This window comes from Nyctereutes procyonoides, unplaced genomic scaffold (genome assembly GCF_905146905.1).
Source record: "Nyctereutes procyonoides isolate TBG_1078 unplaced genomic scaffold, NYPRO_anot_genome, whole genome shotgun sequence".
In the NCBI taxonomy this organism is placed as follows: Eukaryota; Metazoa; Chordata; class Mammalia; order Carnivora; family Canidae; genus Nyctereutes; species Nyctereutes procyonoides.
In genome coordinates, this window is record NW_026575159.1 from 30,201,893 (window position 1) to 30,217,482 (window position 15,590).

The 15,590-nt window shown below is 45.5% G+C and overlaps 1 protein-coding gene across 1 annotated transcript in view; it reads right to left on the reverse strand.

Moving 5' to 3' along the window:
- TRAPPC9 (trafficking protein particle complex subunit 9) overlaps positions 1–15,590 on the reverse strand; it is a 542,263-nt gene that overhangs the window by 360,722 nt on the left and 165,951 nt on the right. Inside the window, exon 19 of the mRNA XM_055314325.1 lies at positions 9,944–10,068. Coding sequence (XP_055170300.1) covers positions 9,944–10,068 — 125 coding nt within the window. The remainder of the gene's footprint in view (positions 1–9,943; positions 10,069–15,590) is intronic.

Here is a 15,590-nt window from a genome sequence, read left to right on the forward strand (position 1 = left end):
TCCCAGGAGCGGTGAAAGCATCACATGGGAGGCCAGGTTGAGAAGAGGAAGAAACATGAGAAGACCTCTATTATCACATGTCCATCAAAGGGGGAGAGAGGGGAGGCACCTGGGGAAATCACAGTACCCACAGTGGCCAATCTAGTGAAAAGGTGGAAGGGGAGGAGGACGGCAAAGACAGAGCTCATCAGCAGGAGAGTCACAGATAAGCCCAGAGAAAGTCTCCGTCAATATGCTGAGAGTTTAAGCCAGATGCTAGGGGTTTAGGAGAAGAGCATGAACAAACCCATTAGAAAGAGCTCATTAAATTCAGAAATCCTCTACAGAGGAAGGGAAAAAGCAAGTACGAACACTCAAACTAGATGCAGAAGTGATCACCGTAAGTAACATTGTGACCTCTGCTACTACGGCCGACGCCAAAATGTTGTGTTCTACCAAATTCTTAGCATCACCAGGGCTTAAACAAGCTATCATCGGTATTCAGAAGATACAAAGGTTATCAGAAACGTGGCAAGTTACTTGATAAGCACAAGTTACGGAAGGAACAAGCTTCTATCACACAATACATCCGAAGTCGCATCCGAAGGCCACTGCCAATGTGTTCATTTATTTTAGCACTGCAAGAAAATGAACCCCAAAGTATACCAGCTACAAAAAGCAAAAATATCCATCAGTAAGAGCATCTATAAAAAGACTGCTATGTAAATCTCATTAATATGGAATGCTGTTTAAGTGCTGGGATCCAGAGGCAATCGTAAGATTACTTATTTAAATTCTAAGACAGTCTAAGCTCCCTGATGGAGCCTGCTTCTCCCTCTGCCTGTGTCTCTGCCACTCTGTCTCTCATTAATAAATAAAAATATATATATTTTTTTAAAAAAAAAAGCTATTTCATTGTCTTTTTTGCTCATTTATTTGGCATTCACTGAGAGCCTTTCACATGTCAGTCCCCACCCCAGGAGCTGAAAATGCAAAAATTAACAAGGAATCAACCTTCACTTTAACTCTCAATGGGGGGAAATAGCTTGTATATAAAGGCTTTGGCAGTCGATGATCTTTCTTATGTTTTGAGGCTTACAAACACTAAGTGATGAGAAAAGCAACAACTCCAGTTGCTGTCTACACATCTTATAGTAGGATAATCTCCTCATGCCCAGAGTCTGCACACTTAGACATTCCAAACAATATGCCAACCTCAATACAATGAACCGTCCATGGCACAGACTACCTACTTCCCAGGACAGCACCTATGGCCTCTCTGCAGAAAGGCCCTTGCTGAAGGTTCTACCCAAACCAGCAAGCAGTCCTCATTCCATCTTTGCCTTTGCTTTCCAGAGACCACTTTTCATAACCTGACATGTCTATTTACTGCTTGTCCTGCCCCCCTCACAGGAGGTGAGCTCCAGGATGTCATCTTGTGTGTATGTGTACATACGTCCAAAGCTGGGCATGTAACAGTCATCCAATGAATAGGGTGGATAAACGGTTACAGGGGTTCAGGTGAACAGTGTCACCATGGCAGATGAACGGTTACAGGGGTTCAGGCAAACAGTGTTATCATGGCCGGCAGAAGTCCCATAGGTGTTATGGAACCTCAGGGAACTTTCTTCCGACTTCTCCTTAACATTTGTTTCAGAATTCCACATGCAGTAGACTCTTCCACTTACCCTGCTGCTGAATTTCTTATTAAGTTTTAGAGGTGTTGAGCAGATTAAAGGATTCCTTGAAGCTTTTATGCTTTACTTTGTAGAAAGAAATTCTAACTATTACTGGGACAGATTAGGAATAATTTGGAACTGAATTGGATTGGCCATTTTGTAAGCTTTTCTTATCTACCCAGGCTAATAGCAGGCACTTACCTCCTTACAACAGCCCAGGAGGAAGTCTTATTATCCACATTTTTATAGATTGAAATGGAAGGTCAGATAGGCAAAAAGCTTATACTCACTGCTCTATAAATATAGCTTAAATCAATAAAGAATGTTTTGTGCTCCATAATAAGTTCAGAGACTTAGAAATTATACAGAGAGGCAGCATGATATTGTAGAAATAGCCCAAGCTCTGGATTCAGACATATCGGGCTTTGAATTTTAACTTCTAGTGTGTAACTACTTGCCCTGGGGCATGTTACTTAATCTTCCAGAGCTGGTCAGAGATTTCCACTTGCATACTGTGAGGTTGGGAGCATGAAGGAAGTAATCTGTAAATACCGCTCAAGTGCTAAATCTCCCCAGCGTCACATCCCAAGACACTCAGGCCGGCACGCTCCATGCCTGCTGTCCTTGAGCAAGTCCATGACCACAAACCAATGGCCTAATACGCTTTCTCCTCCTAGATGAAGGGAGCTTTAATTCTGCTGCCCTCAAGCCCCAAAAGGTTCATGGAATCCTTCCTCACCTATAAAACTGCTTGAGAGAATATGCTGTTTGCATAACATAGCAAATGTACTCAAGTTAAAAAAAATAAGTTTCTTAAGCAAATCCTTCCAATCAGTCCACTTATAAACACAATTACTAAAATATAAGAGCACATGGATAACTTTATGAACATCGCACAGTTCTTTAGATAGTTTATGGTTCTTTATTATAAAAGCTAAACAATACAAAATATTTAATATGATGTAAGGTATCACCTGAATGTTTTGGGATTCTGAAGAATCCCAAAGTTAAACCTTACTATGACTGAGAAGAAATTAACTTTACAGTTCTGCTTTGTGACACAATGAAAATCGCTTCAGATAAAACAGAATTCCCATGGAGAGGGAATATTTGAACTAGTAACCTAGACTACCTGGATCAAGAGAAATTTATTAAAGGCTGAACACTGTGCCAGGTGGCAGGGACCACCCTGCAGCCATGGGGAGCTTATAGTTACAGGAACTTGGAGAAATAAGCACCGAATGACAATAAAGGTGGCAGCAGGTGGGGACAGGGAGGGAGTGCCTGGCTCTACCTGTGGGAAGGCTGGACAGAAAAGTTAACAGCAAAGCGTGGCCCTCAAAGATGTTCGGGTATGTGCCCAGAAACAAAGGCATGGAGCAAAGAGTGGTGTGAGGAGGCACAGCTGCCCTCCGGGGAATGCACCATCAGCATCACCTCTAAGCACAGAGGGAGGTGAAGGGGTTCCATACGTGCACCTGCTCAGGCTGAGGAAGTGCCCTTCTATTTCTAGTTTGCTGAGACTTTTATCAGAAACCGACACTGTACCTTGTCAGATGCTGCTTCTCCATTAAGATGCTTGCATAGTTTTCCTTTTTTGGTTTGTTGATATGAAGAACTACATTTGTTGGCCTTCTAGTGTTAAACCAACTTCACATTCCTCAGATAAATCCTATTCATCGGTATTTTACACACTGTTGAATTGAATACGCTAGCATGTAACTTAAAACATTTACATCTGTGCTCAGGAGTCTTTGCTGCTGTTTTCATCAACTCTCTGTCTGCCTTTGCTACCAGGGCACTGCTGACCTCGCAGAATGGATCAGGAGTATTCCCACCTTCAAGCTCCCTGAAAGATGAGTTTATGTAAAATTCCTTTTAATCCTCCTTTAACGCTTGGTGAGATGCAGGAGTGAAACCATCTGGGCCTAGATTTGCTCTGTGGCAAAGGTTTTAGCCAAAAATTCTATTCCTTTATTGGACACAGAAACAAATACTGAGAACAGCCCTGTCTGTAAGCTCTGCTGTGTTGGGTCTTTCAATGATTGGGTCCAATTCATCTCAGTGTTCAGATTCAGAGGCATCAAGTTGCTCACGACAACTTTTTATCTTTTCCCCCCTCTCTGTGGAGTCTGTAGTGATGTCACCTTCTCTGCTCCTATCTTCTATCGTGTCTTTCTCTCCCACCAAGCTGGCGTCAAGTTAGTAATTGTCATTCATTTTTCTCAAAGAACAAGCTTTTCGTTTCCTTGTCTCTTTGGGGGTTTTGCTTCTGATTTCATGGTTTTGTGCTCTGATCTTTATTTCCTTGACTATGGTTAGCTTAATTTCCATTTTTCCTACTTTCTTGACGTTGAAATGGGGGTCTTTTGACTTAGACCATCCTCCTCCAATGCATGTGCCCTAGAAAACACTGCATTAGCAGCAGCCCACAGACACTACTTGTGCTTTCATGTTCACTCGTGTCAAAATACTATTTTTATTTTCTCTTCTTTGGCTCATGGGTTCATTGTAAGTGTCATTTTGTTTCCAAATGTTTGAAAAATCCTCAAAGATTTAGTTATTAGATTCTAAGTTCATTATTGTCAGAGAACATACTTTCCAAAATGATCATCTTTTTAAATCGAGATTTGTTTTGTGGCCCTCTTTGTCAGTCCCAGCTCCCCAGAGAAACAGAACCACAGAACCAAAAGACAGAAAAATACCTCAGAGGTGGGAGTAGCAAGAGATCACAGCCAGCCACGTGCTGCCGAGACATCAAGGCCCTGGGCCCAGGGGGCTAGGGATCCAGATGTGCACACCCAGTACCACTGAAGCTCCACAAGGACAGCCTCCCATGGCGCCTGTGTTCATTTCCACTCCAGAGCGGCTTCCCGTGGAAGAAGGGGGAACCAAACTGCATCTGGCCCCCTCCAACTGCATACTCACTCCACTCGCCCAGGAAGTGCCTTCCCCAAAATGGTCAAAATACATGTTTGTGCATTAGTTTACTCAACAACTACTTCTAGAACACTTGCTATGTGCCAGGCACTCTTTTAGGCCTGGAGACAGGAGAACAGGAGGAAAGCCCCTGCTCTGGCAGAGTAGACATTTTGGTGAAATAGTGAACACATTCAGCAGAGAAATGGTGGGATCCCAAGGAGCATGAAGGCAACACGATAGCAAGTGTGTGGCACGACAACAGAGCAGAGTCTCTGCAGAGGCTCCTAGGATGAGGTTGTGGCCTGCAGCGTGTGTAGGGGAGGGAACAGGTAAAGCCGGGAGGTGGGGCCAAGCCTGGCAAGTCCACACAACAGAACACAGGAAAGTGCAGTAGAGGTGGGCAGGATCCAGGCTGGGGGGGCTCTGCTGCTCCCTAACCAGGAAGGACCTGGATGAGCCTTCAGCACACACTTCCACCTCCCAATGCAGGCAAGCCCCAGCATTGTTTCCTCTTCCCCCAGCTGCCTGAGTAGTACTCCAACAGCTCTTCACCAACAACCAAGCAGGAAAACAGATTTTTCTCCCCAAATTGCAGGTCAGGAGACCAAGGCTCAGGTGTTCTGAGTGCACGATTGGGACCTGGGATGGGTTGGGTAGGGTTTCAGCAGCGGAGAGCACACAGGAAGAGAGGGCACATGAGCACCAGCCTTCTAGCTCAAACCCAAGCTTGCACAGAAAGCAGCCAGCATGATACTCGGCTCCTAAGGGAGTCGCCCACGGTGAAGTTGCCACTAGTGTGGCTGTAGCCAGTCTGCCTGTTCTCTGGGATTTCTAAAGACAAGCTGTTGTTGACCAGCACAGGCATGTACCAACAAGCTCCCAGGAACCAGATTTGCAGAGAGCCCAAAAGCAGGCCCAATCACCCACCTTCTTGTAGACCTTGGTTTGGTTGGGACTTCCAAAATGTTTTCCAGCAGACCCTCAGCAGCATGAGGTGTTTACAGAGTAATGCTGGAGGCGGAGGGACGGGCACTTTTAGCAGCCAGAGCACACGTTACAAGGGACGGCTGCAGCATCAGTAACTCTGTCCCCTGCCCATCCCAGGCTGCTCCCTTTCAACTAGCAGGACTCATTTAACCAAATCTTCCTTTTCTTTTAACATACAAGAATAAAGTCTGTTATTATTTCCTGATTTGCTCCAGCTTTATCCCCCCTGCCAAGCTCTTACAGGAGTTAAGCCTCTAAGGTGGATGATTCCATTTCACAGATGGGGAATTGAGGGGCAAGAGAGGCCACATGTAGAGCCTGGCTTACAGGAATATTATCTCCAACATGCAGACATTTCACACACATCTTTTTTCAACCCTAGAAATCCTTCACAATGTGTGCACAAAACCAGTCACCAACACGGACAGACATGATCGGGGCTGACAGAGCAGGGGAAGCAACCTTTCTGGGAAATCTCAAGAAACACACAGTGTCTCTTCCCACTTCTGGAGGGGCTCCCTAGAAGCTGCTTTCACTGAATTACTTGTTTCCATGACTACACCATTCTTTGGCGATAATTTTACAGGTTTAGCACACTTCCAATGAGGTCACATTATTCCTGCTTCAAGGAGAACTGGGGAAGAGGTGCAGCGGACTAGGAAGCCCAGGTAGCAGGTGCCCCCCACCCCCAGCATGGGTGCTTCCCACCCAGCACAGGTCCTGTGCCACTCCCTAGGAGGACGACACCACAGCACGGAAGACTTCCCTCCACAACCAGGAAAAACTGTGTCCTTTCCTAGGTTTACAGCTCCCAGCACCACCAGGCCTCTGACAAGCAAGGTGCTCTCCCATGCCCAGGAATGCTCCCATGCACCCCTTCCCCCCTGCCTGCGCTACATGCCTGTCACCTCAGTGCCCTCCTTAGACTCCACACATGGTGCCTGTCCTACTCAGGGTCCAACCCCAGGGTAAGGTCAGTAGAAGGAACGTGGTTTCTTTTTTTAAAAAAAAATTTTTTTATTAATTTTTATTTATTTATGATAGAGAGAGAGAGAGAGAGAGAGAGAGAGAGAGAGAGGCAGAGACACATGCAGAGGGAGAAGCAGGCCCCATGCAGGGAGCCCGACGTGGGACTGGATCCTGGGTCTCCAGGATCACGCCCTGGGCCAAAGGCAGGCGCTAAACCGCTGCGCCACCCAGGGATCCCCAGGAACGTGGTTTCTGACATTTAATCCACCACCTGCTAATCCTGTGACCTTGGGCAAGTCACATGACCTCCCTCCACCTCAGTTTCCCTACTCACCTAGTGGGGTGTTTGCCCAGGGTGTATACACAGGTGAATGTAAAGCACAGTTCCTGGCCTGTAGACATGCTTCACAAATGTTAGTTCTTTTCCTTCCAGTTTCCTTGGTAAGAAACCAGTTGAGGAGGGTCCCCAGGCTCTCTGAGGAAAGCGGCAGAAGTTTTCAGAAGTGGGTGATGGGTACCTGGAAAGTGCTGACACAGGGAAACTGAACTCCCACGTTCAGGGGGGAGGAGGGCTGTTACATCCTAAGGGCCTGGATGCGGGATAAAGAGGAATTGGGCTACCCAAAACATATAAAGAGCTTATATAACTCAATATCCCCCCCAAAACATAACCCAATTAAAAATGGGTAGGAGACATGAACAGACATTCTTCCAAAGAAGACATCCAGATGGCCAACAGATACATGAAAAGATATTTAATGTTATTCATCATCAGGGAAATACAAATCAAAACTGCCAGGAGATACCATCTCACACCTGTCAGAATGGCTAAAGTCAACAACACGAGAAACAAAAGGTGTTGGAGAGGATGTGGAGAAAGGGGAACCCTCGTGCCCTGCTGGTAGGAATGCAAACTGATGCAGCCACCCTGGAGAATAGTGTGGAGGTTGCTCAGAAAGTTAAAAATAGAACTACCCTGCTATCCAGCAACTCACACTGGGTATTTACCCAAAAACTACAAAAGCACTAATTCAAAGGGATACATGCACCCCAAAGGGATACATACAGCAGCATTATCTACAATAGCCAAACTATGGAAACCGCCCAAATGTCCAACCATGATGAACAGATAAAGAGGTGTATGTCTACGTAATGGAATGTTACTCAACCATAAAGGAAGAATGAAATCTTGTCATTTTCAACAACATGGATGGAACTGGAGGATATTATGCTAAGTGAAATAAGTCAGAAAAAGATAAATACTTTATGATTTCACTCATATGCAGAACTTAAGAAACAAATGAGCAAAGTAAAAAAAAAAAGAAGAAAGAAAAAAAGAAAGAAAGAGAGGCAAACCAAGAAACAGACTCGTAGCCACAGTGAACACACTGGTAGTTACCAGAGGGCAGGTGATGGGGTGGGGTGAGGGGACAGGGGGTAAATAGGTGGGGATTAAGAGTACCCTTGTCATGATGAGCACAGAGTAATTACAGAATTCCTGAACCACTATATTATACACTTGAAACTAATATAACACAGTATGTTAAATACACTGGAATTAAAATTTCTAAAAAGAGGCATTGGGCTGTTCACAAGTAAAATTCAGGACAAAGTACAGGCAAAAAAGGTGTCACAGTACAATGGGTAGGGACTGGAGTGGCGGGTTGTGTCCTGTCACCTGAGGGCCACAGCCCTGCCTTTGGAGAAGACTATCAACTCATAAAGTTGTCATGAGGATTTAAAAGGACAATTCGTATATAAGTGCCTGACATTCAGGACGTACTCAGCAGATGGTAACTACATTTCAATACATGTATACTCATCTACATACATTTATCATCCTCCAAGAAATGCAATGCATTCAGCCTTGCACCACTCGATTCAAGAAAACACAACTGATGCCACAGCCACCATTACTCAACGTACTGAATAATGACCTCATGGATTTCAAAGCTGTGCCTCCAACTCCAAGAGTATCCATGGGGAAGGCCATATGGTGGTGGAGCTGAATTGCAGAGGGAGGTTATGGTGCTGAAGCACCTAGGCAGGAAAATCGCTAACAGTCCAGGGTTGGCTATCAGGAGGTCACAGGGGATGTCACACCAAAGGGCCCATGAGGACATCAGTGCTCCAGCTTCTCCATCACTCTGTGCCACAAATCCACGGCTTTGTGGTTCCAGACCTGCGTCATGTTTCATGCCTCCATGCCTTCCTTCCTCTGCTGGGAAGTATCTTCCCACATCCCAGTCCCCTTGGCTCACAGAGGAGCCCTGACACCCAGCAATCAAGCTACGGTGTGAACACTCCGGTGCTGGACAGCTCCCAGCTATACCAACCACCTCTCCACCACAGGGCCACCAACAGAGAGGACTCTCCCCTAAAACCTGACTCCTAGGCAGCCTGGATGGCTCAGGGGTTTAGCGCCACCTTCAGCCCAGGGCCTGATCCTGGGGTCCCGGGATCAAGTCCCACGTCGGGCTCCCTGCATGGAGCCTGCTTCTCCCTCTGCCTGTGTCTCTGCCTGCCTCTCTCTCTCATGAATAAATAAAATCTAAAAAAATAAAAAATAAAAATAAATAAATGAAACCTGACTCCTTGTAACTTCCACCCACTGACAAGACCTTAGTCAAGAAAAAGCAACTTATTTCCCTTCTGCCCTGACCTCACTTCAGACAGCATCCATGCTCAAGATTCACCATACCAGACTCACAACCAGCTTAGCCAAGTTCTCCTGATGTGTCTCATCAGTCACTGCCCCCCTGAAATGCTGGCATCACGACTGTATGCAGTACCCCACATGGCTGGACCCGAACACATGCTTACTTGACAAGTCATCCCGGTGACCCTGCTGCCTGCAAATGCTGACGTCCCCCCAGAGCTTCAAACTCTAGTTCAGATGTCTCCTATGCTCCTCAGAAACAGTGATCTCTACTCCCCCAGAAGCCTTAAGGGGTATCTCTGCATGGATGTTGAACGCTCATTTTGTCTTCCTCAGTGTGTAGAAACCAATTAGTGGAAGGAACTGCTAAAAGCTTAAGTCTATGGGATAAATACCTGAACTGAGAATGATTAGGCAATAAATACATTTTTCGAATGAACAGGAAAAAAGTAGGAAATCTCCGACTTGAATCGTTGCACTCCTTGACTCAATCCCCAAATTCCCAGTATTTCACAGAATAGAGAGTTAGTACCAACACAATCAAACACGCGTCATTATAACTGCTTTCCAAAACATGCCACAGAATGAAAATTACTGAGAAACCAGCTCTCCACAAACATGATTCTGGTATCAAACACAGGCTTCCTTTCCTTTCCGAAAGACACCCAACACTTCATCTCCAAAGGCATGGCAGAAACCGAGAACGCCAAGCCGCGGAGCAGATGGCATCTGCGCAGGACAGACTCACCTTCACATGGCTGGGGTCGCCTGGTTTGCTGCCTTCAGGTGGGTTCACGGGCTTGCTCTCCACTCGAGGCCTAACGACCTGTCGGAAGGGGCTGCACAGTGGAAAGCCACTCACACTGATTCCATCTAGAAGAGTAAAATTTTAAGATGTTAACACACAGATAATATAGGGTATTTTAAAATCTGTATTCCTGAACTTGAATTCAGGCATCAGTTTAGAACAAATAGAAACCAGACAATCTTACATGTGTATCTGTAACTAGCTCAGTCCCCAAAAAAGACTGAGAAACAATGATCAACACATCATCACTGATGATCAGACCATGGTCCTGAGTTATCACTTGCTCTTTTGGTGAAAAGAAACCAGGGCTTCCCAAAGAAACCGAAGAAGTCAAGTCAATGGCAGGAAATGAACAGATGAGTCTGGAACATCTCATTACACCAGCACGTAAGGAAATGGACCAAGACTGGGCTGGTGTCAAAGGCCTCTGCACTCGACTAGAGGGGCTCCCACGGCTACAGAAGAGACAGTTTAGACTTGAAGATAGTGATTGCAGCTAATTGATGCTCTTCAACTAGGTTTAAATCCATAGTTAATAGGTCCAATTTAAATCCCTTTTTAATCCATGTGTTCATAATAATTTTTTCAAAAAGTAAACAGCCAGCTGGGGAGGATAAGAATCTACTCATTTTCCTGAAAACTGGTATACATAAGAATCAAGCATTTAAAACTCCATTTCTTATATGCACTGCACAGGCTCAATACAAATGATGAGGCAACATACATCTTTATAAAAGTATTCTAACAAAATGAAAAAGAAGTGATAAAATTGGCATGCTATTTTACAACCCTTAGCCCAGGATTTATCAACCTCAACACTACGTGAGATGCAGGGCTGAACAATCTTTACGTTGGGGTCTGTGCTGTACACACAAGATGTTTATCTGCATCCCTGGGCTCTACTCACAAGGTACCAATAGCAACCTCCCCTCAAGTGGTAATAGCCACAAACTGTCAAATGTCCCTTGGAAAGGTGGGGGCAAAACTGTCCCTGATTGAGAACCACTGACTGAGGCAATGAGAGTGAGCAAGTTCTAATATCACAAAAAGAGAAACAGTCCCTGTCTCTTGATGTAAAAGCACAAGACCGCCACTGGACTTGCCAGAAGGATCAGAGATGAACCTGATCAAGCTTCTGGATCCAGCTACCATTTTCAGGAAGCACAGGGGACAGAAGGACAGGTTAAGCCCCACCCACAAGTGTGCAAGCAACAGAACCCATGCTATGGAAAGCTCTTTGGATCAGATGTTCCCAGTTCTTCCACAAATTACAAGGAAAGAATAGGGATACTTGTACATTAAGAGAAACTAAAATTTGGATAAATGGGCAAGAATAAACTACTCTATCTAGTTTACTAAATTACTAAACACTCAGGATAGTGCTTCTGTTGGGGGTGAAGATGGGGCACGTGAGAGGATACTCAGCCAGTGATGCTCTAGCTTTTGATTCAGGTGATAGGTTGAACAGCATTACTTTGTACAACTCACCAAACTATGTTTTATATCATTTTCATTTTTTATTTTTTTAGTTCCAGTGTAATTAGCATACAGTATTATTAGTTCCAGGTGTACAATATGGGGATTCAACAATTCTCTACATTCCTCAGGACCCAAGATACATGGACCCTTGATTCCCTTCACATATTTCACCCATCCCCCCCATCCACTTCCAGACTGTTTCTAATTTCACAATAAAACGGTTTAAAAACACAAATTTTTTTTCAAAAACTTTTTAACTTATTTTTCAAACAAAAGACGGTGTCAGGATTCACATCTTAGTGTGCCTGACTCTATTTTCTGGGACACAGTTCGATTTGCAAACAAGTCTATTTGAATTGACAGGCCTGAGATGACAGATGTCTTAAATATATATTACTGGAAGTGAGTTCCCAATTAGCCAACAAGACCCCAGCTGAATTACTGAGTTATTTAACAGTCGTTTTATTATTTAAGAAATAAAGAGATTGCAACCTGCCAAAATATATTCCTTGTCACCCCCTACTCTGCCCCATGTTTCTTCATCTTTGTTTCCAACTCTCCTCCTTCTGACATCCATCTCTGCGTATCCCAATGTCCCAGATTCTCAGCTCAAATGCTGCCTCTTCCACAATGCGTCCCCCTAGTCACTATGGCTGAAAGCAAGGACTCTTCCTCAGAGCCCAACACCTTGTCTACCCCACAGCCCATGCTCTCTGCATGTAGTCCTAGATCCAGGAAGATGGGCCCCATGGCGGGGCCACAGGTAGCAAGTCAGAGGGGCCACAAGCTTCTACACCAGCAGGCTGAGTAATCTATACCAAGTTACTTAACCTCTTTGAGCTTTAAAGTCCTCATCTCTAAAATGAGAACAACTAGGACACATAAACTGCACGATTATGTAGAAGAATGAGTTACTACATATGAAATGCCGGTCACAATGCCTGGAACCTGGCAACTGCTTGACAAAAACAGCTCTTGCTATTAGAGCACGTATGCACGTCTTAGACTCCCTCCTGGACTAAAACTCCTTGGAGGCAGAATTCTCATTTCCCTACGTATCCCCCACAGGCTCTAGCAAGTCATAAACACTCAGTAAATATTAAGGCAATGAATTAAGTTAGAGCCAAATGTGACAGTCCATTTACACCCCACATTTACCAAAAATCCCATCACCGCAAAGTCGTACTCCACCATCAAGTCCTGGTTAGCTGAAATCCCACGATGCAAACAAAGCCCTAGCCCACAGCCCTTAGAGCTGAAGGAGCCCCTCACCCCCCCTCTCCCAGCACCACAGGCACCATCAGAAAAGCTCTCTACCACACTATGGGGCCCATCTGCAAGGGCACCAGCATTATGAACACAGACCCTGCAAACCCTAACCCACACCTGTCAGCAACCTGCCCTACACATGAGGTCAGATGGAGCCTGTGAGCGGCACAGTGCTTATGGCCATGGTCGCTCAGCCCCTAGGCCATCCTCTGCCTGGTGAAGGCCGGATGCCCAGAAGTATTTTAAATGCTGTAAGTCTCACTCCAAATCACACATTCACACACAGCCTGGGACATGGCATAGTGTGCTCTTCCCTGGGGAAAGTTACCATCATCAGCAAATTACACAAATGCCACTGGCTCCCAAAGGACACAGATTCCTTTTTGCCCTGGCAATACCAGTCCTTCTTCACACTAACATAACACTAACGTCTCCATTTCTGCAAGTGGTCCAGAGCCCTGGACTGTAGGGGAGGGTGCAGGAAAGCCAAGCTCTCCTCTTTTCCTTGCACCTTCTCCACCCAGCTGGTTTTGGCAGGACCAGGGGCGGCCCTAATCCAGCCACAGGATGGAAGCATCCCATCAACAGTATCTGATCTAGACAGAAGATACCAGAAGGGTCACACACAGTCTTTGTATGAGATTTCATCTGCGAATTCTAGCGGGGAGAGGCCAGGGGTGGGAGTTATCTCCCTTTGAATTGTATGTTATGAAAACATAGGTCTGGGGCCTTTACACAGCCATCCTTCCCACCACATTGACAGAATCTGAGCAAATCATACAACCTTCTGAACCTGTGTTTTCTTGGCTCAAAAATGGGAACCAATTCAAGAGAATCCATGAAAATACAAATCTGCAATGTCTTCAAACTGGAAGGATCTAGGACATGTACTTAGCAAAAAAAGTTGAAAATTACATCTGAAATTTGCCTCCTTTTTGGACACAGACCTCAACTTCAAAGAAACCTCAAAAACCTATAATCTTCAAGCTCAGAAAATATTACCAAAGTCTCTCTACAACTTCTTTACAGACTGTTCTGCCCTCTAATCCAACTGAAGATGAAAAAGAAAGCCGGTAAATATGAGTGGAGGCAGATGGGAGCCTTTGGAAGGCTGGAGGAGAAGCCCGCAGCCCAGGCAAGGATGGAGCTGGAGAGGAGGAGCAGCACCCGGTGTAAGGGAGGAGACGGAGCAACCCTCTCTCCCGCCAACCCCCCAGCCCCCGCCCCTCGTGCCCCAGGAAGAGCAGCTCTCCAGCTGGGCTAGGCTGCAGGGGAGAAAATTCTGCTCCATCATTCGGGCAGTTTTTCTGCCAACACAGGCCATCACAAATAGAACACAGAACAGATTGGAATGACAATTAATAGGAAGACAGGACCAAAAAAGTTACAAACAGACGAAGGCAGCCTAGTAGGAGGACCAGAGTGGAGTGGATTTCTCAGGGTATTTCAGAATGGAATGAGTCTGCTGGATCACAATGAATCAAACTGAGCCTGAGAGAATTTCATAGTTACTGTTTATAGTGCTCACTTCTTCTATTAAGAGCATCTCTGTGGGCAATTCAGAAATACAATTTTGGATGCTAAAATAACATGCTCCTGAATTCAGCTGTATCACAACCACAGTGACAACTTAAGGGGTTGACAGCTCAAAGTGGGACCCGAGTGGCAGAAAGAAATAGCAGTCACAACAAACAGCTGTGGTGAGGGGGGTCGGGGGCAGTGTTCACGTGTGCTGGGCATGGCCTTGGGTCCCGGCACACGCCATCAAACAGTCCCTCACTCCCTGTGCAAGGAGCATTGTTTTTCTCAACTCTGTAGATAAAGCTGAAGAGTTTGAGAACATAGCTTAGAAACACCACACGGCTCATCCAAAGTGGAGCCAGGACGCAGGACTGTTGGGTTTATGACGACCCAGCAAAACTGGGACAACACATTTCTAGCCCAACTTGAGCTTCTAGGAAACCTCACCAGCCAGGCTGTTGTGCAGCACACCATGTACCTAGACACCTAAGCCCATCATAAGGAGCCTCACAATAGCTTAGCAACCATCTCCACTGGTGGATCTACTAAAGGAATGTGCCCATTTTTGCACATTTGCAAAAGAATCTAATGGTTAAGGCTGAGTGTAAGTTTCTCTTGTGACAAGTTACATGAATTAAGATGTAACTAGAACAAAATACATTTTCAAAAGCAAAGAGAGACAATGATCTCCAGTGGGGGTTTGTCAGTATGCTATTCCAGGTAGAATATATTCTGAAGATGCATTTTCATTTATTTTTAAAATCCACGGGTGCCAAAAAAAAAAGTCCATCTGCTTATCATAAAATATCCTCAAGAAAACCAAAGGAGTAGAAGCATTTGGCTCAGAAATTAGCCAATACTTATCTCAATTTCCACAGAGAAAGCAGGGATTCATTCACTCAGAAAGTCTAGACTAGGCTTAAGGAAAGAAAATTCATGGAGTAGCCGTGGGCTTCATCTACCACTCAGACAAAGCTGTCCTCACACCCACAGCGGCCCTGCTCTGACGCTGGTCCCCCTCTCTGGAGGCTCCGTCTCCATCCCGAGAGGAGGCCTCACTCCAGGCCTGTGCCTTCATGAGTCTGAGGACCCATCATGTATGGGGATGCTTAATAACTACCCATGGAGTGCATGAGGGGCTCCCAGCTTGCTAGCCTAGGCCCACACACATGAGCTCCTTGGTCAGACCTACCCTCTGTGCCTTCCGTTTACCTGTGTGACACTCACATATTCCCACACTGCCACTCTAAAACCTGGTCTGATCTGAAAACTCCCACCTACTCCCGCGCTATTTTCTCTACCTGTCAGTCACCCATGT